The following is a 24,917-nucleotide window of genomic DNA, read 5'->3' on the forward strand; positions in this document are numbered from 1 at the left end:
TCCACCCAATACCAGACTTGGCTGGGGAAATAATCTGCGTCAAATTGGCATCCCATCCAGGGGAAGTCATAGATGGATTCCAGGGATACGTAGGGCACCTGGGCCTCAGTGCGTTTATAGGACTTACTGAGCTCAAAAGCTGACACAACCTCTTCAGCTGATCTGCTATGAAATCTAACCATGACTTTATTTCTCTGACTGACAGGTCATCTACCGTACCCTCCCACAGTGGGAGTCCCTGGACCCGTTTGGGGTGGAAGGACAACAGCAGCTCCGAGTAACCAACATCCGAATCCGACTGCTGGAACATCAGTTGTGTCCCTGTCAAGTGAAAGACTCCACCCATGAACATGAAGCTCTCCCCACTCGTCATTTTGCCATCTATGACCTAATAGTGAAAGGAAGCTGTTTCTGTAATGGACATGCCGAGCAATGTGTTCCCACACTGGGATACCGGCCCATCAGAGATCGGACTAACCAAGTGGTAAGATGAGGGCTACATTTTAACATTTTTACATTCTTCATTATGTGTTAAAACATGAATGTATTTACAAAATGAAAGGCATTGGAGGGCTGCTACACACCACACGCGCGCGACACACCACACGCGCGCTACACACCACAATATAAATGTGCAAGTAATCCACATTATATGTGTACACACACTTTCCACAAACAGGCCCACTGGACTCATTTGAAGCTACAATCAGAGGAAAGTGAGCGTGAACAGTGGCAGTTTCCTACAAAGCAAAGACGTTCAGACAAAGAGCAGCGCATAAACACACGGAGCACTCAGTAGAGTTCTGACTTACACATTTGAGGAGTTTTAACCGTTGTAACACCATCCTCTGGTGGCTGACTTGAACTACAAGCACTTTGAGTCAAACCAAAACAAACTGTGCATATTGTACTTGAGGCACCTGCACACTGGACCTTCCCCAGAGGAACATGGCCAAAATACCATAGCTGACATTACCCTGACAGTGCAGTGTAATGCACCTCATCTGAGTTGTTTGGCACATTTCAGCTGTAGCCAAGCATCCTAGTACCAAAGGGATCCAGCCACTGCTGTCGGTCACTGGTCAGCATCCAAGACTCACAACCATAGTCACCCCTGTCCAGAGACAGGACCCTTTTCCAGAGATGAGGCTCTAAATGGATTTTCTCCATTTCTTTCATAGAGCATGTAGCTCAGTGGGAGGAGCCGGGCCACCAATCTGTCGACCTGGGTTCGATTCCTGGTCATACTATGTGTCTATGTCCTATCAATGTATGCCTGTCACCTTCAGCAGAGTTACTCCCTTGACTGCCCAAAAGGGAATTCAGCAGTTTCACAACATGATGTGCCACCTATGGTTTGGTAGAGATAGGCTGTAATGTACAGAGCATCATGGGAAATTATCGATATCAGAAACCCAGAAGTGTCATTTGAACAAATCATGTTGACAGTTTTTATGCAGATTTAAATGGTAAATGGACTGCATTTATATAGCGCTTTTCCATCTGCATCAGATGCTAAAAGTGCTTTACAGTTATGCCTCACATTCACCCCGATGTCAGGGTGCTGCCATACAAGGTGCTCACTACACACCGGGAGCAATAGGGGATTAAAGGCCTTGCCCAAGGGCCCTTAGTGATTTTCCAGTCAGGAGGGGATTTAGAATCTGATCTGATCTGTTTTAGAATCTGCTCCTTTCTCTGCCTCTGACCCAGGCAGCATCTACACATATAGAGTTGGTCCCTGGTCACCAGACTCTGGCTGTCCACTGCCCCTAGTGGTTGGACTGTGTCCAACTGTAATTAGGATGGTTAAATGCAGAGAACAAATTTTGTTGTATGTTTGTATGCACCACAATAAAAGTTCTTTGTCTTCTTCTTCTTATACATTTTCAATCAATTCCACAAAGCTTTTAATGTTATTCCCATTTACAGCACATGTACTCTGTCTACACTCTTTGCAACCCACGCTTAATATCACCGTGGACTCCAGCAGCGACCACTAGTGGCACACTGAATTGTCTGCAGGCTGGAGTCAGGGAGCAGAGACACTAGCAACACAAATGCAATGGATTCACAGAGTAAGACACACTGTGATAAGGCAAAGGGAATTTATGAACTAAAAGAGACCCGTTAAAGCCTCAAGGAGCAATAATCTAACGTCAAAAACACAACGACCTCAATAATAAAATACAACTTAGGAAGGACATCAGAACAAAACCCAAAATAGTCCCAATAAACATGGGACTTTAATACAAGCAAGCCAACATGACAAACAATGTCATAAGTCCAAAAGCTGGCTCAGTGGAAAACAGAAAGTCAATGGAAGGAAATACTTATCTGAGGGAATCACCAAGGACTCGAGGAACAAGGAGTTAACAGGAGCTGACACACAAACAGGAAACAAGCATGAGAGATCAAGGAACCAGGAAACTTTGAATGGTACAGCAACAGGTTACTCACTGAGAAGACCAAAACCACTCCGACAGTGTACTTCAACGAACCCGCCCCGCGCGGAAGACCAAAACCATTCCGACAGTGTACTTCAGCCAACCCGCCCCGCGCGGAAGACCAGAACCACTCCGACAGTGTACTTCAGCCAACCTGCCCCGCGCGGAAGACCAGAACCACTCCGACAGTGTACTTCAATGAACCAGCCCCACTCTGGGAAGTCTGTGCTGCTGTCAGCCACTAGACACCATTTGCTGCTAAACTTTGCTGTGTGCTAAACTTTGTTGTGTGTGCGCGCACATGCACGTCAGCCACTGGCCACCTTTGCTGAAAGTTTGCTGGCAATGGGCCAAGATTTCCCACCATTCATCAGACGCAGCCTTCAGTGAATTTTTTTTTCTTTTTTTTTTTTGGCATGAGAGGGTCTTCACCACAGGCTGTAGTCCTGGCTCCTGTCTGCCCTACACTGTGAAATGCTCCTGGTTCCATGCCGGAGGTGAGATTCATGTTTAATAATGGTGTCATGACCAGGCAATACAGTTCCACATCATACCTCCTACAGAGTTAGATGGTGATCAAGTAATACTATGTATATTACAGCCAAGCCTCTGACGCGTGCAGTGATGCATGACACAGTGGTGGGGCACACCTGCCAGTGGTGTCACAGATATGATGGCCACAATATTTCACATTATTTATGTAGCCTATGGGAAGGAATGGAAATTCATCAGTACTGTAAGGTCTATTATGCATAAACAGCCTGTTCAGATCTGCGGTGGCGTGCGCTGTACGACGCATTGACCTGCAGTGGCACACGGTATTTTCAGTTTGATTGCATGCTATTCAAATCCACTGCACATGATGAATGTGTGCCACATACATGTTATTACATCATATCAACACTTCCTTTGCTCTTCCTGGCTGGGTTCCAGTGGTGGTGGACATACGTGGCACAACATCCATTCCCATATTTTAACACACTTTTGATCAATGGCTCAAGGGGCATTGCAACCCCCTCAACTCCCCCTTAGAGCTCTCACTGGTGGGACACTAAATCTGGTGCTGAGACGTGTGCGCGACTGCAGCTTTTGCTTCAATGCTTAATACAAGAAAAATGTTTACATATATCTCAAAAACGTGATGTGATTGGCCAGTTTTGTTTTTTTGTTTTTGTTTTTTTTTACTGACTTTAGCACTTTGAGATTTACTTAAATGTAAAGTGCAATAAAAAAAATGTATTATTAGTATTAGTATTAAAAAAAACTAACACCAGATTCGGATGAAAAACTCCATGCAAGAAAAATCGTGTTGACCAGTGTGATTTTATTCAGTTGGACTAAATCTACGAAAGAACTCAACAAAGATGAGCAAATCATAGCCTCCTTGGTGGAATAACAGTTAGTTAGAGGCTGAAATGAGCACACTACCAATCAGTTAATAAAACTAAAGTTTGCATATTTTAAAGTGATTTGAAAGAAAAAAAGATGTTTGCTTGCTGATGCTGGTTGCTCTGGAATGAAGCAGCTGAATGCGGTTCTTCAGATCCAAGCGTCTGTGTTCATGCCAACAAATTCCAAGTGGCTCTACTGAGTGTTTTTATCAGGATTTCCTTCTTCTCAGGGGAGAAAATCCCCTCAAACAGAACTGAGACCACGGGACCACGAGCTAATACTCTGAGCTACACTCCAGGATGGCAGAAATAAAACATTGTGCTGAACGCACCGCCGCCCGGCTCATATGAACTTTCAGCAACATCAACTAATTTAATTTAATTTATTAATTTATATAGCACCAAATCACAACAAAGTCACCCCAAGGTGCTTCACATAATTCACAACAACACAAATTAATCTAAATTCAAAATTAAAAGCAAGAAAAGCACAGTTAAAAGATAAAACACAGTAGAATAAAAAGAAATTACAAAGCAAACACAAACAGATTAAAAACTTAATGATAAGACAATCTAAAAAAGTGGGTCTTCAGTCTTGATTTAAACATCTCCACCGTGTCAGACTGCCGAATAACAGCAGGTAGATCATTCCAAAGAGCCGGACCATGGTAGGAAAAGGCTGTATACCCCACAGACTTTTTGTTCATCCTCGGAACACACAGAAGCCCTGCGCCCTGCGAACGCAAAGGCCTCGCAGGTACGTACGGCTTAACCAAGTCCGCCAAGTAGGAAGGCGCCAGTCCATGAACAATTTTATAAACCAACAATAAAACTTTAAAATCCAATCTGGCAGAAACCAGTAGACAATGAAGGGATGCCAGAATGGGAGTAATGTGGTCAAACCTTCTACTTTGTGTCAAAATTCTAGCAGCAGCATTCTGCACCAACTGAAGTCCTCGAATGCTAGACTGTGGCAGACCAGAAAATAAAGCAGTACAATAATCCAATCTAGAAGAGACAAATGCGTGAATCAGAGTCTCAGCATCAGCCATAGACAGGATGGGGCGAATCTTTGCTATATTTCTCAGATGAAAGAAAGCAGTCCTCGTAATGTCCCTAATGTGGAGGTCAAAGGACAACGTAGGATCAAAGATTACCCCAAGGTTCCTCACTTTGTCAGTATGATGTATAACACATGAACCTAGGCTAAGCGCCAGCTGATCAAATTGGTGCCGATGTCTTGCTGGGCCAAGAACCATCATTTCAGTCTTATCAGAGTTCAAAAGTAGAAAGTTGCTAGACATCCAACTTCTCACTGCTGCAAGACAGTCCTGTAAAGATTTTATGTGGACAGGATTTCCAGCAGCTATCGGCATATACAACTGAGTATCATCAGCATAACAATGAAAAGCAACCCCGAAACGCCGCAAAATGTTCCCAAGGGGTGCCATATACAGGGAAAAAAGCAAGGGACCCAGAACGGATCCCTGCGGAACCCCGAACTTCATGCCCTTAAAGTCAGAGGTAGTGTCATTGCACAAAACACAATGGGAACGACCAGACAGATAAGACGTCAGCTCATTCAAGATTTCCGGTTTAAGCAGTAAATCCCTCGGAGGAGCGCCACCTCGGGTCATCGTAGTGCCGCCGCACAGGGGGAGCTCAGTAAACACACACTGAGACCAGGCAAACACACAGAGGTCACACAAGTCTTTTTCCCAGCTCACAGAGGTTTGTTTTGTGTCTCCATTTCGACCCAGAGCCTCCGTTTTTGCAAACCCAAACAAGCCAAGCAGCAGACGGGAGATGAGGGCAGATTACAATCACTCAGCCAGGGAAGGGACGGGCGTCTGTGCGGGTGCTTCACACTGACACACCTCACAGCCGACGCAGAGAGATATCCTACTTCAACCCTGCCGAGTACTGATGGGGCATTTCACAGCCGTTCTTCTCAGTGAACCCTATTTAGAGCATTTTACTCCTTTCTCACCAAAAAGAACTTACTTTTAAGCAAATGGCCAGCTACATTTCAGAAAGAAAAGTGGCAGGACTTTGTAATGTCATTCCTTCTCACAACATTTAAAAGACTTTTTGGAGGAGAGGGTACTCAGCTAGCAAGTATTCCAGGTGACATTTTCCCCCATGCTTTCTGCAAACATGTCTTAAGTTGTGCAATAGTACAGGGTTGCTGTTGTTGCACTTCTCATTTCCAAATGTTCCAAACATTCTCTAATACAGCTAGGTCAGAACTGCGGTAGGACATTCCAGTAGCCTTTCCCTCTTCTTCTGCTGCAGTGTCTCTGTAATGTGTGCAGAATGCGATTTTGCATTGTCTTGTTGAAGAATGCATGGACATCCCTGAAAAGACATTGTCTTGAAGGCAGCACATGTTGCTCTACAATCTCAGTGTACTTTTCTGCATTCATGCTTCATCACAGATTGTAAATTACATTTTACCACTGACACAACTCATCACATAAGGAAGATTTAAACCTTACCCACCCCATGAGCAAGCATATTGCCAACAGCGGCAAAAAAACTTCCTCAGAGGTTTTTGATTATAAAAAGAAACCTCAAGCAGACTGGGCTCACTGGGGGGTAACTATCTGGTTTAGCCATACAAACAACATCAAATTGTCAGAACATACAGTGATATAAATGCTGCAGCTAGAAAACTATACATAGTCCAATTTTCGCAATGAGAGATGGTCTGAAAGGACAGCCTGAAGATGAGGGGCGGAGTACCAGCTGCTCCAATCAGTGACTTGCACCAAAGCCAGATCAAGTGGCTATTCCCCTGTTCAGCTCCATCCCAACTATTGCTTCAAACCCACATCTCCATCCCACAAGCAGGTTTTGGGGTGCAAAAGCTACAACACAAAATTCACACATCCCGTGTTCAAGGGATTCCAACCAATACAGTTGTCATTTTCATGTCAAGCATTCGCATTCTTTAAACACTGAGTGCACTTCACTCTTCTGCGCACCCATTGGCTTTGGTCTTAAAATGAAGTGTGGTCAGGCACAGTGAGTGTGTCAAAGACCATCAAAAACCTAGCAGGCTGACATCGTTAAATAGGTGGCTGCCGCAATTTTGTAGACAGCAAGGCTTAAGCTTTATTGATAACTGGCCTTCGTTCTTGGGCCGCTGTGGCTTGCTGATGCCGGAGAGCATTCACCCTACTAGGGAAGGCGCCGCCATCTTGTCTGCGAACATACATAGAGCTCTACAGGGAGAGTAACATTAGAACTTGACAGCAGGCCACAGAGCAGGTAGTTAGAAACCCTGAAAGGCTTATGACAAATGTGGTTGTGGAATCCATTACCTTAGCGGGGAAATTTGTGCAGAAAAACCACTATGTTGATAATGCAGTTTATCTGCCAGGGAGGGAAGTTCAACAAGTTGAGACTGTGGCCTGTCTCTGTAGATGTGTCCATAAAAATCATAGAGGGATATGCTTTGCAAACTTAATACCATTACTACATTGGATGATGTTGAAATTGAGGATGGCCCGCTGGTTGTTCCAGCAATATCAATGATTTTGTGTCTGCAACCTACAACGCACATGGAATGTCTCAAACCTAAACCTACTTCTAGGCATCTTCTATATGCTACTGTGGAACCACCCCTAAACCCAAACAGTTCAAGTGTCAAACCCACTGAGGTCCTTAGACTGGGTCTCATTAACATAAGATCACTGTCCTCAAAATCATTGTTGGTTGATGATCTAATTATTGATCATCACTTAGATATGATTGGGCTATGTGAAACCTGGCTTAAACCTACAGCTGTCCCCCCCGTGATGTGAAGCAAGGCGGGGGTGTTGCTCTTATTTATAAATCTAGGTTTAACTTATTAGCTGTTGGGGGTCACAAATATAACTTGTTTGAACATCTGATTGTCCACTCTGCTCAGGATATTACACATTGCCAAGATCAGAAGAATAAAAATCAGCCGTATTACTTTGTCACTGTTAGGGTTGGGTATCAAGAACCGGTTCTTTTTGGGTATCGTTAAGAAATTATTCGATCAACCGACATCAATAGCCTTTTTACTTAATGATTCTCTTATTGGTCCTTCAGAGTGGCCATTGTTTTTGGGGTGTTTGTCGGGAAAATGATCATGTCTCTATGTTGATTACCCTGCAGGGTCTGTAATCAACCGTTTCTGCAGCCCAGCTCTTCTATGAAGCTTGAAGCAATGAAGCATTGGTCCTACCCGCTGCTTCGTTGATTCTTTGTTTTATTTTGCTGCATCTTAATTTTTCCCTGTTAAAACCCCAAAGAGTATATGTCTGTGAGTAATATTTACCTTTTTTTATGTTAAACTGACCTGTTATGGTCTTCTGAAACAGTTGATAGATATACAGTGAGGAAAATAAGTATTTGAACACCCTGTGATTTTGCAAGTTCTCCCACTTAGAAATCATGGAGGGGTCTGAAATTTTCATCTTAGGTGCATGTCCACTGTGAGAGACATAATCTAAAAAAATTCCGGAAATCACAATGTATAATTTTTTAATAATTTATTTGTATGTTACTGCTGCAAATAAGTATTTGAACACCTGTGAAAATCAATCAATCAATCAATTTTTTTTATATAGCGCAAAATCACAACAAACAGTTGCCCCAAGGCACTTTATATTGTAAGGCAAGGCCATTCAATAATTATGTAAAACCCCAACGGTCAAAATGACCCCCTGTGAGCAAGCACTTGGCTACAGTGGGAAGGAAAAACTCCCTTTTAACAGGAAGAAACCTCCAGCAGAACCAGGCTCAGGGAGGGGCAGTCCTCTGCTGGGACTGGTTGGGGCTGAGGGAGAGAACCAGGAAAAAGACATGCAGTGGAGGGGAGCAGAGATCGATCACTAATGATTAAATGCAGAGTGGTGCATACAGAGCAAAAAGAGAAAGAAACAGTGCATCATGGGAACCCCCCAGCAGTCTACGTCTATAGCAGCATAACTAAGGGATGGTTCAGGGTCACCTGATCCAGCCCTAACTATAAGCTTTAGCAAAAAGGAAAGTTTTAAGCCTAATCTTAAAGTAGAGAGGGTGTCTGTCTCCCTGATCTGAATTGGGAGCTGGTTCCACAGGAGAGGAGCCTGAAAGCTGAAGGCTCTGCCTCCCATTCTACTCTTACAAACCCTAGGAACTACAAGTAAGCCTGCAGTCTGAGAGCGAAGCGCTCTATTGGGGTGATATGGTACTACGAGATCCCTAAGATAAGATGGGACCTGATTATTCAAAACCTTATAAGTAAGAAGAAGAATTTTAAATTCTATTCTAGAATTAACAGGAAGAAATCAATGTTAATATTTGGTACAGTAGCCTTTGTTTGCAATTACAGAGGTCAGATGTTTCCTGTAGTTTTTCACCAGGTTTTCACACACTGCAGCAGGGATTTTGGTCCACTCCTCCATACAGATCTTCTCTAGATCTTTCAGGTTTGGAGTTTCAGCTCCCTCCAAAGATTTTCTATTGAGTTCAGGTCTGGAGACTGGCCAGGCCACTCCAGGACCTTGAAATGCTTCTTACGGAGCCCCTCCTTAGTTGCCCTGGCTGTGTGTTTGGGGTCATTGTCATGCTGAAGACCCAGCCACGACCCATCTTCAGTGCTCTTACTGAGGGAAGGAGGTTGCCAAAATCTCACAATACATGACCCCATCTATCCTCCCTTCAATACGGTGCAGTCGTCTTGTCCCCTTTGCAGAAGAGCACCCCTAGAGTATGATGTTTCCACCCCCATGCTTCACGGTTGGGATGGTTTTCTTGGGGTTGTTCTCATCCTCTAAACATGGTAAGTGGAGTTGATTCCAAAAAGCTCTATTCTGGTCTCATCTGACTACATGACCTTCTCCCATGCCTCCTCTGGATCATCCAGATGGTCACTGGTGAACTTCAGACGGGCCTGGACGTGTGCTGGCTTGAGCAGGGGGACCTTGCTGCCCTGCAGGATTTTAAACCATGACAGCATCATGTGTTACTAATGTAATCTTTGTGACTGTGGTCCCAGCTCTCTTCAGGTCATTGACCAGGTCCTCCTGTGTAGTTCTGAGCTTTCTCAGAATCATCCTTACCCCACAAAGTGAGATCTTGCATGGAATCCCAGACCGAGGGAGATTGACAGTCATCTTGTGTTTCTTCCACTTTCTAATAAATAATCATAACAGTTGTTGTCTTCTACCAAGCTGCTTGCCTGTTGTCCTGTAGTCCATCCCAGCCTTGTGCAGGTCTACAGTTTTGTCCCTGGTGTCCTTAGACAGCTCTTTGGTCTTGGCTATGGTGGACAGGTTGGAGTGTGATTGATTGAGTGTGTGAACAGGTGTCTTTTATACAGGTAACAAGTTCAAACAGGTGCAATTAATACAGGTAAAGAGTGCAGAATAAGAGGGCCTCTTAAAGAAAAATTAACAGGTCTGTGAGAGACAGAATTCTTGCTGGTTGGTAGGAGGTCAAATATTTATTTGCAGCAGTAACATACAAATAAATTATTTAAAAAAATCATACATTGTGATTTCCGGATTTTTTTTAGATTATGTCTCTCACAGTGGACATGCACCTAAGATGAAAATTTCAGACCCCTCCATGATTTCTAAGTGGGAGAACCTGCAAAATCACAGGGTGTTCAAATACTTATTTTCCTCACTGTATTTTATAACTTAAAAATGGGACCGATGCTAACGCGTTAAAACATGTCTATGACATTTTCAATGTTAAAGTTAGCATTAAGCTGTTCGCATCTCAGCACGTTTGTGTGCATTTGTTTTCTGTATAATAATTAATGGGTCAGCGTTCGTTGTCATTATAGTCAAATGTATTACAAATTGTAATATTTTTTAAATTTATTTTTGTTTATATATTAGTAATTCGTATTAGTACCAACAACAACAGTAATAGTAATAATAGCTAATAATGCTACAGTACAATTTTAGAGAAAGAGACAAAAAGAACCTGATTAACAACACAACAGAAAATATAAAACCAACTAACAATGATCATAAATAAATCTAGAAATAAATATTCCTCCAGAACTATCTGCCAAGTTAGAAAACTGCTGCATCCTAGTAAGAGCAGAATACTACTGGAATGAATCTGAATAAGGAAAGTTGTATTTTTTTTTTTCTCACTAAATGGATGCTGCACTCACTCCAGTTTATCGTCTGGAATAGTCCCAGATTGCATTTCAGAGCTTCTAGAATTCTAACATTTTCCTGCAGGTGGTGTTGGGGGGTAATTTTGGGTTTCAGCTTTTTTTGTTTTTCACCACTTTCATCCCTGAATATGTCAATCGTGAGTCACTTTTGTGCTGATTAAAGTTACTAACTGGGACTTGTGTCTTGTTGCGAGAAAGAAACGAGAATCATCCTCCGTTCTGTTCACACAGCTCCAAACATTGCGCAGCTCTCTGCTGAGTCAAGTTAGAACGATAGAGTCCAGTCGGAATTAATAACTTCAAAGAGAAACGTCATTTAAATCCAGTGGTGGGCACACTTCCGATAATCTGATAACAGATAATTATCAAAGATAATGTTTTCATTATCGGATTAACTTTTTAGATAACTTTAAAAACCCATCATCGGACTAATTATCTTCCGATGAATTGCCGACCGATAACTTTTACACCGATAACGTAGTAACAAAGCTGAACAGTGAAAAACATTTTTAAAACTTAAAAGCAGTTGAGACCTACCTGTTAAAAGTTTCCTAATCAGTATATTGTTCTACCCTCTGCAAACAGAAGAGAGCTGTTTTCAGAAAAAACTACTCTGTCCTCTGTAGGCAAGGAGAACTGGTGACCCAAAAAAAAAAAAATTTTTCTTTAACACCATACTGGTATAACCGCAATATCACCCAAGTCATCCAGAGGCATACATTTTTAACATATTCACTGTGTTTTGTACAGTAACAATACCTCTAACCTTAGTGACATGAAATTTGGGGTTCCACAGGGGTCCATCTTAGGCTCCCTGCTTTTCTCCCTTTATATAGCACCTCTTGGGCATACGGCATTTTGGGATTACCTTTCACTGCCATGCGGATGATACTCAGTTATACATGCTGATAACTGCTGGTAATCTCATCCACATAAAATCTGTAGAAGATTGACTTGCATCAGTGAGAAGTTGGATGTCTAGAAACTTCCTACTTTTAAACTCTGATAAAACTGAAATGATGATTCTTGGTCCAGTGAGACATCGGCATCAATTTGACCAGTTAACGCTTAGCCTAGGACTCATGTGTCATACATCACACTGACAAAGTGAGGAACCTTGGGGTAATTTTTGATCCTACATTGTCCTTTGACCACCACATTAGAGATATTATGAGGACTGCTTTCTTCCACCTGCGAAATATAGTGATGGTTCGTCCCATCCTGTCTATGGCTGATGCTGATACCCTGATTCATGCATTTATCTCTTCTAGATTGGACTACTGCAATGTTCTATGTTCTGGTTTACCGCAGTCCAGCATTAGGGCACTCCAATTGGTTCAAAATGCTGCTGCCAGACTTTTGACACAAAGTAGAAAGTTCGACCACATTACACCCATTTTGGCGTCTCTTCACTGGCTTCCTGAACCAGTGAGATCAGATTTTAAGGTTCTGCTACTAGTCTGTAAAATTGTTCACAGACTACCTAGCTGACCTAATTAAACCTTACGTACCGGCCCGGGCTTTGCGTTCTCAGGGTGCAGGGCTACCTTGTGTTCCTAGGGTGAATAAGAAGTCTGCGGGTCATAGAGGTTTCTCTTATCATGCCCCTGTTCTGTGGAATGATCTCCCTGTGTCAGTTTCTGTGGATACTTTCAAGTCCAGACTTAAGACACACTTGTTTTCCCTTTCATATGGCTAGCATACTGGCATAGTATAGTTCTATGCTTTTTACTCTTTTAAATTAATTTTATTAGTAAACAGTGTGTGCCGTGGCATCCACTAACAGCACTTCCTGTATATTCATTTTGTGAATTGTTCTGTAATTTGTGTCTGTATCATGGCCCAAGCAGAGGGTCACCCCTCTGAGTCTGATCTGCTTGAGGTTTCTTCCTCAGAGTGAATTTTCCTTACCACTGTTGCTCTGGGGGTTAGTAAGGTTAGACCTTACTTGTGTGAAGCACCTTGAGGCAATTCTTTTGTGAGTTGGCGCTATATAAATGAAAAAAAATTGAAAATTGAAATTGACATGTTAAATTTTTCATAAACATTATCGTACATGTGTAGGGACAAAAGGTAATAAATATACTGTTAGCCAAAGTGACAAAAACAAATGTGCAGTGTGTACTCTCTAAAGTACACAACATCCAGCAGTGAAAGTGGTCCTGATAAGTTCACGCCTGTTTTTTCTCAGACAGTTTGGTGTACAGATGAAGAGATTAGATAGTTTTCCTGTGTTTCCCGCATGTGGTTTCAAGCTCCACGATGGTTTTAATCCTTTGTTCCCCGGGCCATTCAGCTTTTTAACTTTTCCCTGAAGGGGCGGGGAAACATGGATTATTGGGTTTGAGTTCCTGACTTTTTAAAATATTTATTTATTTATTTATTAGAATTTTTAATGCATTGAAAATCCTTATTGTGTTTTTAAGATTCATCCCTATAGACCTATAGTATGGACACACTGACCCACCCTTTGCACTGCTCCCCTACTGGTGCACTTACAGTGACTGAACGGGGACTGTACCCTCACCATGAATGTCCATTCTATTGGTGTTTGTGCTTTGTCCTTGTCCTTGTGTGTGTTGAATGTACTGTATAAAGTACAAGTATGTGTCTTGAGCTACGCGGTGTTTAAATTTCCTTTTGGATCATTAAAGTATCTATCTGTCTATCTCATATCTGTGGTCGTTACACACATATACACACACATGCACGGTTTACTTTTGCAACATGAGTTTTTGTACTATTCAAGTCACATGCACTGAAATGGTGGAATCTGGTCAGAACACAGAGTTTGTATTTAAAACGGAACTTCTTTCAGTAGCTGACTGTTAATTTGTCTGAATCTGTGCCATTCAAGAGCTACACCAGTGTGAGAAATTTGAAGTCTGCCCTGCGTCTACACTGTGCATGGTTGCGTGTGTGCAGCTCTCATCGTGTACATGTTAATTGTCCCGTATCACGGTATAAGAAAGGCCTTCAAATGCCAGCTGTCTGGCACTGGGCCAGTGGCTGCTACCCTTTTCCTCTTCATCTCCTTCCTCCTTTGCATTTTTTCCTCTTGCTGCTTTGTTGTTAGTATTGGGTCTTTTTTTTTTTTTGCTTTCAGATGTGCAGCTCTGTTATGGAATTTAGCGTTCTGGTAAACACTGAAGCAAAGTCCCATCAAGTGAGCCAACCTGCACTTCCACCACTTTAATAGGCTGTTGTTACATTCTCAATGCGCATGCTCACTAGTGTGTAAACCTCGTGTGACTAAAGGCCCTGACACTTGCACGACTTTGATGCACGCACTATCGTGCAGGAGAGTCAATTCGTCGTTAACTGGTGTAGACTGAACGTGAGAGGGGCACACTGCGTGCAATTGTGCAAAGAGAATTTTGAAATGTTTAAAAAATCTTTCGCACATAAATCTCATGCAGCGTGGCACAATCTGCTCACCAACACTACATCCAGCTCGTCAAGTAAAGAAGTGAACAGTGTGAGTGATTGCGTCAGCGCATCGCATCAGAGCGCAGCTCGTCTGAATGGTTATAACAAGATGTTAATCTGTCATAAACATACTTTTACAGCTGCACACAAGAAGGAAAGAATATGCAACTGTTTTACCAAGCCATGACAATATAAACATGACAAATAATTACCTTTTTAGACGGCTCCAAATGCTTTCTCCACATCTTTCAGCGATGGCTGAATGACTGGAGTGGTCCTCTGTGATTCAGGAAGCGATTAGAGCCTTTTTCAACAGCCAACTCACAGAGAAAATGATGAATCCGCTACGAAATAATTATTTTACAGACGCAGCATCCAGCGCACAGCGTGTGGCAGCGGTGGAACAAAGCACAGCGTCCAGCTGGGAACACAAAGGGTGAGATCGTCACGACGATGTGCGTGCAAGTGTGCGGATCAAAGTCACGCAAGTGTCAGGAGGCCTTAAGCATGAGCTCCCACCTCCACTTGTGGGGGGGGGGGGGGGCTCTGTTTGCCTATTTGTCCAAAACACGTACGAGTGGCTCTCGCACCATGTTCTACAGAAGCGGTTGCAAAGTACTCAGTGCACATGCGTCAAATAATGTAACAGTGTATTAAAAAGTACCTAATGTCACTATGATTCCAACTTTACATCATACTGTTTCTTGGTTCTGAGAGAGAACCAGATGTTGTCCTTTGAATGTTTTTTTGATCATCCATCCATGCATCTGGATGGATATGACCTTTTCAATGGGGACACCACTGCGGGACAATCAATGTGCGAGACGAGCAAAGCCATTGAAACAATGAAAGTTGTGAGATTTGTTGCAAATATCCTGTTCATTACCCTTTGACAATATCAATCAATCAATCAATCAATCAACTTTTTTCTTATATAGCGCCAAATCACAACAAACAGTTGCCCCAAGGCGCTCCATATTGCAAGGCAAGGCCATACAATAATTATGAAAAACCCCAACGGTCAAAACGACCCCCTATGAGCAAGCACTTGGCAACAGTGGGAAGGAAAAACTCCCTTTAACAGGAAGAAACCTCCAGCAGAACCAGGCTCAGGGAGGGGCAGTCTTCTGCTGAGACTGGTTGGGGCTGAGGGAAAAAACCAGGAAAAAGACATGCTGTGGAGGGGAGCAGAGATCGATCACTAATGATTAAATGCAGAGTGATGCATACGGAGCAAAAAGAGAAAGAAACAGTGCATCATGGGAACCCCCCCACAATCTACGTCTAAAGCAGCATAACCAAGGGATGGTCCAGGGTCACCCGATCAGCCCTAACTATAAGCCTTAGCGAAAAGGAAAGTTTTAAGCCTAATCTTAAAAGTAGAGAGGGTATCTGTCTCCCTGATCTGAATTGGGAGCTGGTTCCACAGGAGAGGAGCCTGAAAGCTGAAGGCTCTGCCTCCCATTCTACTCTTACAAACCCTAGGAACTACAAGTAAGCCCGCAGTCTGAGAACGAAGCGCTCTAATGGGGTAATATGGTACTACGAGGTCCCTAAGATAAGATGGGACCTGATTATTCAAAACCTTATAAGTAAAAAGAAGAATTTTAAATTCTATTCTAGAATTAACAGGAAGCCAATGAAGAGAGGCCAATATGGGTGAGATATGCTCTCTCCTGCTAGTCCCCGTCAGTACTCTAGCTGCAGCATTCTGAACCACTGAAGGCTTTTTAGGGAACTTTTAGGACAACCTGATAATAATGAATTACAATAGTCCAGCCTAGAGGAAATAAATGCATGAATTAGTTTTTCAGCATCACTCTGAGACAAGACCTTTCTGATTTTAGAGATATTGCGTAAATGCAAAAAGGCAGTCCTACATATTTGTTTAATATGCGCTTTGAATGACATATCCTGATCAAAAATGACTCCAAGATTTCTCACAGTATTACTAGAGGTCAGGGTAATGCCATCCAGAGTAAGGATCTGGTTAGACACCATGCTTCTAAGATTTGTGGGGCCAAGTACAATAACTTCAGTTTTATCTGAGTTTAAAAGCAGGAAATTAGAGGTCATCCATGTCTTTATGTCTGTAAGACAATCCTGCAGTTTAGCTAATTGGTGTGTATCCTCTGGCTTCATGGATAGATAAGCTGGGTATCATCTGCGTAACAATGAAAATTTAAGCAATACCGTCTAATAATACTGCCTAAGGGAAGCATGTATAAAGTGAATAAAATTGGTCCTAGCACAGAACCTTGTGGAACTCCATAATTAACTTTAGTCTGTGAAGAAGATTCCCCATTTACATGAACAAACAATATGAGGGCTTATGAATAATTTCAGAATAGATTTTCATCTTAAGTATCCAACCAGCTTAGAGTGCCTCCAGAAAATATTCACAGTGCTTCAATTTTTACAGTTTATGTTATAGCCTTATTCCAAAATGGAGTAAATTCATTTTTTCCTCAAATTTCTACACACAATACCCCATAATGACAATGTGAAAAAGTTTTTCTGAGATTTTGGCAAATTTATTTAACAACAACAACAAAAACTAATAAATCACATGTCCATAAGTATTCACAGTCTTTACATGAAGCTCAAAATTGATCTCAGGTGTCTCCTGTTTCCTCTGATCATCCTTGAGATGTTTCTACAGCTTACTTGGAGTCCACCTGGGGTAAATTCAGTTGATTGGACATGATTTGGAAAGACACAGACCTGTCTACATATAAGGTCCCACAGTTGACAGTCAGAGCACAAACCAAGCATGAAGTCAAAGGAATTGTCTGTAGACCTCTGAGACAGGATTGTCTGGAGCCACAAATCTGGGGAAGGGAACAGAAACATTTCTGTTGTTTTGAAGGTCCCAGTGAGCACAATGGATTCCATCATCTGTAAATGGAAGAAGTTCTGATCCACCAGCACTCTTCCAAGAGCTGACTGCCTGTCTAAACTGAGCGAGAAGGACCTCAGTCAGGGAGGTGACCAAGAACCTGATGATCACTCTGTCAGAGCTCCAGACATTCCTCTGTGGAAAGAAGAGAACCTTCCAGAAGGACAACCATCTCTGCAGCAATCCACCAATCAGGCCTGTATGGTAGAGTGGCCAGATGGAAGCCACTCCTTAGTAAAAGGCACATGGCAGCCCACCTGGAGTTTGACAAAAGGCACCTGAAGGACTCAGACCAGGAGAAACAAAATTCTCTGGTCTGATGAGACAAAGATTGAACTCTTTGGCTTCGTGTTTGGAGGAAACCAGGCACCATCCCTACAGTGAAGCATGGTGGTGGCAGCATCATGCTGTGGGGATGTTTTTCAGCAGCAGGAACTGGGAGACTAGTCAGGATTGAGGGAAAGATGAATGCTGCAATGTACAGAGATATCCTGGATGAAACCTGCTCCAGAGCGCTCTGGACCTCAGACTGGGGCGACGGTTCATCTTTCAACAGGTCAGTGACCCTAAACACACAGCCAAGATACCAAAGGAGTGGCTTCAGGACAACTCTGTGAATGTCCTTGAGTGGTCCAGCCAGAGCCCAGACCTGAATCTGACTGAACATGTCTGGAGAGATCTGAAAATGTCTGTGCACCGACGCTCCCCATCCAACCTGATGGAGCTTGAGAGGTGCTGCAAAGAGGAATGGACCAAACTGTCCAAGATAGGTGCACCAAGCTTGTGGCATCATATTCAAGAAGACTTGCATCAACAAAGTATTGAACAAAGGCTGTGAATACTTATGGACATGTGATTCCTTAGTTGTTATTTTTAATAAATTTGCAAAAAAATAAAAAATAAAAAATTCATGTTGTCATTATGGGGAATTTTGAGTAGAATTTTGAGGGGAGAAAAAATAATTGATTGCATTTTGGAATAAGGCTGTAACATAACAAAATGTGTAAAAAGTAAAGCGCTGTGAATCCATTCCAGAGACACTGTAAATTGCCATGAGACATCACTCACTGTGGGAAACAAAAGCTGGAATTTCTGTACTTTTGTCATCATTTTCTATGTGAGGGTGAGTTGCCCTAAATTACAGTTGCACGGTGAAACGCAAACAAATAACGAGCTTCTTCAGATGCCTTGTCTGTTTCAATCATTATCCAGCATGCATTGCATTCCAGCTCACAGGAATGACAAGGAGACTGTTATTGTGCTGAGGCTGGTGCAGGCTTCCACTCTGCAGCCTTTTCAGACTGCAGGCCTGTTCTCATTTCCTCGTTTCCAGTGATGAAGCCAAACAATAAATCTCCAGTCACTCATTCCAGGCAGCAGAACAAGAAAATGTGAGAGACAAAAAACGAAATGGAGAATGGGTGAAGTCCTCACCTCCAAAGGGAACATTCTGTCCATCACACTGTCCTTTTTGTTTGTCCCATCCACCCATCATCCATCCATCCATCATTTGTCATGTGCTTATTGCTAATGAGCTTTCTGTCTGTCGCTCTGTCAGGTCCATGGGAAGTGCGTGTGCAGACACAACACAGCGGGTCATCACTGTGAGCGCTGCGCTGAACTCTACAATGACCGACCGTGGCAGCCTGCTGATGGCCTGACTGGGGCGCCACACGAGTGTCGGCGTGAGTCAAATATTGATGCTTACAGCTTTTTTCCCCACAACATTAATACTATCAACAGACATTTTCTGAGGGGTTCAGTTTTGTTTTTTTGTTGCTGAGAAGTTGCTGGAGGCAAATTTCAATAATACGAAGTCTGTTAGAAAACTATCCGACCTTTTTATGTTTTTCAAAAACCATATGGATTTGAATCACGTGTGATTGCATCAGCCAAGCTTGAACCTTCGTGCGCATGCGTGAGTTTTTTCACGCCTGTTGGTTGCATCATTCGCCTGTGAGCAGGCTTTTTGTGTGAGCAGTGGTCCACCCCTCTCGTCGGATTTTCATTGTGAGGAAAATGTCTGAACAGCTGGAGCAGCAATGCATCAAATTTTTCCAGAAACTGTAAGACCTCCAGGTGGACACTGTTCGGAAAATTCAGATGGCTTTCAGGGACGATTTTATGGGCATCACAGAGATTAAGGAGCGTTACAACCGGATTAAAGACGGCGTACAGTGGCGGAGGGCGTGCCGTGGTCCGAGTGGCGTTTGACAGGCTGAAACGACCAGATCATTTCCAAAGTGAAGGCTGTGATGATCCTGGATGTCGTCTCACAGGACATGTTGTGACATGCCCAGATCTTCAACAATTTCTCGGATACTCACTCGACTGAAAAGCCACCCAAAGCCGCCTGAATCTTCCAAATGGTGGAAGAGCTGGGCATGTCACAACATGTCCTGTGAGACTTCCAACACGGAGGTGCTTTTTGTTCTGCGCCATTAGCGGGTCCGTCCTGACGCGCGAATTCCTCCGCACGTCTTTCATTACAAAAACTCCTGTAACAGTGGAATGTGCCGAAAAAGTGCTGATGTCCACCTCTCTTGCCATTTCTCTGGTAGTCAGACAACGTCCCGGATCAACACAGCCTTCACTTTGGAAATGATCTGGTTGTTTCAGCCTGTCGATCACGGCGTGCCCTCAGCCGCTGTGGGCCGTCTTTAAACCGGCTGGATCACTCCTTAATCTGTGTAATCCCCATAAAATCGTCGCTGAAAGCCATCTAAATTTTCCAAATGGTGTCCACCTGGAGGTCTCTCACAGTTTCTGGAAAAATTTGATGCAGCAAAGCTCCAAATCGTTCAGACATTTATTCGCAATAAAATCCGACGCGAGGGGTGGACCATTGCTCACACAAAGACTGCTCACAGGCGAATGACGCAACCAACAGGCGTGAAAAAACTCACGCATGTGCACAAAGGTTCAAGCTTGGCTGATGCAATCACACGTGATTCAAATCCATAAGGTTATTGCAAAAAATAAAAAGGTCCGTTACTTTTCTAACAGACCTCGTAAATGTTTAGTCAAGACAGAATGGGGGCAGAGTTTGTGACTTTTCCCCTTGAATTGTGGAGTTCCTCAGGGATGTATTCTGGTCCCTACTCTCTTCAGTGTTTGCCTTGACTGGGTGTTGGGTAGGACTGTAGAATGCAGCAACATAGATTTTTTTTTTTTTTGTCAAAGAAGAAAGGGTTACCGTCCTTAAATTTACAGACTTTTCTGTGATCTTTTTTGCTGTCAATGGATTGCATCGTCTGTCATTATCCTGGATCAAGACTAAGATCAGTAGTAAATGGACTGCATTTACATATATAGTGCTTTTCTATCTGAAGCAGAAGCTGAAAGCACTTTACAGTGATGCCTCACATTCACCCATTCATGCATACACTCTCACACAGAATCAGCGTGTTGCCATGCAAGGCAACTCATCTGCACACTGAGAACAATTTGGGATTAAGGACATTGTCTGAGCATCTTTTCTGATTTTCCAGTATAATGGGGATTTGAACCAGATATCTTCTGGTTACAAGCCAACCTCAAGATCATCATCATACCAAACATGGCAGCCTGCAAAGTCACAGCTGAGATTCACCTCTCTCAGCAGTGACATTCATGTCTCTGGGTACTCAGCCTTTAAGGGTGAGAGATGCCTGGGAAGAACTGTGGGAGTCATGAGATGGCTGGACAGAGGCGTTTAGCGATGGTGATACCTTCACAGGATGCTGAAGGTCCAAGTCTTTAAAGCTGGGCTTACACTGTGCGAGTTTTGGCCCTTTTTCAGCAGATTTTTGACTCGTGTGAGTGTTTTTTGGATCATGCTGAGTTTCAGCTTAATGGCGCGTTCTGCATTGTGTAGTCTACATGGAGTAACAAGCTGCGTTTAACCTCTCACGACCACCTCCCGATCGGCAATCGTATGGTTGGATGAAAATCAAACCTGTTTGATATTCTGGTCGGCCGTCATGAGGGTATCCCGCTGCTGAAGTGCTACAAGCGTCTCTCGTACTGTGCCTGTGCAAAGACCGCAGAGAGCTTAAACAGTGATCATCTCTTTGGGAGAGCAGCTTCTGTTTCTTTTTCCCTTCTTTCTTCAACTCATGTACTCTGGTATTGTTTTTTTTGTTCAAACTTTGATGTCTCCCATCGAGAGTTTTTGTAAAAATAAGAAATGTAAATAAAGTTTGAAAAAAAGCTTCCGTTTACGTTTTGCTTCTGGAAACACGAGTCCCACGTGTGGTTTTTGAACATACAATGTGAGCAGTCAGATCGTATCAGAGCATCGGGCCGTACAGTGTGAGAACATAAATCATGTCCTCTGAACTTTTACACCGTGTGGTTTTGTCGTACAGTTTGACGTGGAGCCGCGTACGACGATTGAAAATATGGTAGAGTGTCTGCCCAGCTTTAGGTACTGGTGCTTCATGTCTCACTGTATGGCTGTGCGATTTACACACTAACCACTAACCTAATAACTGGACATTGTTGGTACCAGGTCTCTTGGAGGATCCTTAGGGACCGTTTGAAAAACTTTGTGACAAATGAGCAGTTACATACATTATGAGACTCAGATGAGCAGTATCACTGTGAGGGCTATGACATGTTTGCCACGTGGCGCTCTTCTCTGGGTGTGAACCAGTGCACAGGTGCTTCAGCACTGAGGACCCCATAAACTGGAAAAGGCCAAAGAGATGCTCATGCATCACCTGGCTGTGATAAATAGATGGCTGCTTTCAGGCCATGGGGATGCACCTGTTGTCTGTCTGGGTGGTTGCCATCCAGGAAACAGGACAGTTCTGTAGCATGGTGGATGCAGCAACGTGTGGTACCAGTGCATGCTTCCAGACCTGATCTGACCCTAGACATGCCAGCCTAAAAAATAATAAAGAGAAAAGTAACTTTTTGTCTCAAGTTTAAGATCCAACTCTTAAAATAGTTACAAAAGAAAGCTAATGCTAGTGCTAATGCAGCAAGGCAAAATGCAGGACATGTCCACTCCAGCAGTGCAGGAGGTCGATGATTTGCATTAATTTATGGACGTGTGCAGTTCCTGAACTGCTTCCACGAAGTGACCACTTTTAATTTCTACAAAACACGCCAGCAGGTGATTTCACTGACAAAGTCTTTCTTAACCCTCTTGTCCACGTTTTGGAGCCATTTGAAGACCACAAACATAAATACTTGTCAAATGTGCTGATATATCCATTTTTTCTCTCCAACCCAGAGTGTAAGTGTAATGGACACGCACACAGCTGTCATTTTGATTGGTCAGCGTGGCGGGAGTCCGGACAGCGAACCGGAGGCATGTGTGACTGTTTGCACAACACCGAAGGACGCCAGTGTCAGAACTGCAAGGCCGGCTTCTACAGAGATCCACACCGACCCCAAACGGCCCCAGACTCCTGCAAACGTACGACTCACAACTCTTCCACTCACAAACTTGTTTGGTCGTAGTTTAAGGCTAAAAATTTTAACATAAGATACTTATGGCATTGACCACTGGTTCATAGTAGCGGACATAAATGAGGCAAGTTGTGCCAAAATCAACTATGTCAACATCTGAAAGAGGGTTGTTGTACCTTCACACGTCTGTTTGTCGGTAGTCCTGTGACCTTTATCACGGTATATAATTGATGCTGTCACTCTGTCCTTTCAAAAATTTTGTGTGTATAAATCAGTCTAAGATAGCTGAGTACATAGATACGAGGTCTCTTAGATAATAAACTGACCCTTTTATTTTTTTATTTTAACTATATGGATTTGATTGACGTGCGATTACACCAATCATGCTTGAACCCTCGTGCGCATGCGTGAGTTTTTTCACGCGTCGGTGACATCATTTCCCTGTGAGCAGGCCTTGAGTGAGATGTGGTCCCGCCCTCTCGGCTGAATTCCTTTGATTCACACGCTGCTCGAGACGGCGCGCGTTGCTTTATCAAAATTTTTTCTGGACCTGTGAGGAATATCTGAGTGGACACTATTCGAGAAATTAAGCTGGTTTTCGGTGAAAAGTTTATCGGCTGATGAGAGATTATGGGGTGTTTCTGTCGGTGTAAGGACTTCCCACAGAGCGGGACGTCCTGCAGTGCTTCCAGGTGCCGTCGTCGGCCTGTTTCGACCTGAAGACATCCTAATTTAAGGCTTAATTTACCCAGGACGTCGTGAGAGAACAGAGAAGATTCAGAAGAGGCCGGCATGAGGACTTTATGCGGACATTCCACTGTTTAAGGACATTTTGTAATGAAAGACATGCGCACAAATTCGCCAAGTCGTTTCAGTGACGATTCGACGAATCTGTGTGCGCCGCGACAGGAAAAACACCTCCGTGTTGAAAACCATTTGTAAAATTCAGGCGGCTTTTGATGGCTTTCAACAAGTGAGTAACTGAGAAATTGTTTAACAGCTTGGGCATGTTCCAACTTGCCCGTTAAGGTTTCCAACACGGAGGTGTTTTTCCTGTCGCGACCCCCCGCGGTCGGGTCCGGCCCGACATGCGACTCTGCCCACACGTTCTTTCATTACAAAATGTCCGTTAACAATGGAATGTCCGAATAAACTCCTCATGCCGACTTCTTCTGAAAGTTCTCTGACGACTTACTGGGTCAACAGAGCCTGAAATGTGGAAGTTTTCAACTTGAAACGGTGAGATGCTGCCGCCTCGAAGCGCAGATCGCCATCAGGCGCTGTGGGCCGTCCTTACGGCGACACTAACAGACCAAAATCTCTCATCAGCCGTTAAAATTTTTACCGAAAACCAGCTGAATTTATCGAATGGTGTCCACTCAGTTGTGCCTTACAGTTTTGAAAAAATTTTGATCAAACAAAGCAGCAGTCTCTGAGCCATTCCTAAACAATGAAAAAACGACGAGAGGGTGGGCCACTCCTCACTCAAAGACTGCCCACAGTCCGACAGGCGTGAAAAAACTCTCGCATGCCCACGAGGGTTCAAGCATGTCTGATGTAATCACACGTGATTCAAATCCATATGGTTTTTGAAAAAAATAATAAGGTCAGATACTTTTCTAACAGACCTCGTAGTCTGCTCTATGTAGAGCAGGCAGCTGAGTGGAGAAGGAGCTGACCTGCCAAAATGTAGACCTGGGTTCAAACCCAGCTTATGCAAATGGAAACCATCCAGGCAGATAACCAGGTCATTCCCTTGTCTCAAAAGTAACCACCTAACTGCCACAACCAGGTTAAAGATGGCTGTCACCTTGGCCTTTTCCAGTGACTGCGTCTGGGTCACATTGAGGCACCTGCGTGCTGGATCATGCCCAGAGAAACATGCCACATGACCAAAATGATCCCGCTGACATTCCCTCACACTGTAGGTGGTACTCCTCATCTGAGTCTCCCAAATACAACCCCAATTCCAATGAAGTTGGGACGTTGTGAAAAATGTAAATAAAAACAGAATACAATGATTTTCAAATCCTCTTCAACCTATATTCAATTGAATACACCACAAAGACACGATATTTAATGTTCAAACTGATAAACTTGATTGTTTTTGTGCAAATATTTGCTCATTTTGAAATGGATGCCTGCAACAGGTTTCAAAAAGCGGGACAGTGGTATGTTTCCCACTGTGTTACATC

The 24,917-nt window shown here is 43.3% G+C and overlaps 1 protein-coding gene across 1 annotated transcript in view; it reads left to right on the forward strand.

The window, feature by feature from the left end:
- ntn4 (netrin 4) overlaps window positions 1-24,917 on the forward strand; it is a 67,294-nt gene that overhangs the window by 16,794 nt on the left and 25,583 nt on the right. The window contains exons 3-5 of the mRNA XM_034163159.1: window positions 206-484; window positions 18,881-19,007; window positions 22,544-22,729. Of these exons, the coding sequence (XP_034019050.1) occupies window positions 206-484; window positions 18,881-19,007; window positions 22,544-22,729 (592 nt within the window). The remainder of the gene's footprint in view (window positions 1-205; window positions 485-18,880; window positions 19,008-22,543; window positions 22,730-24,917) is intronic.

The sequence above is a fragment of the Thalassophryne amazonica genome, chromosome 22, assembly GCF_902500255.1.
Source record: "Thalassophryne amazonica chromosome 22, fThaAma1.1, whole genome shotgun sequence".
In the NCBI taxonomy this organism is placed as follows: Eukaryota; Metazoa; Chordata; class Actinopteri; order Batrachoidiformes; family Batrachoididae; genus Thalassophryne; species Thalassophryne amazonica.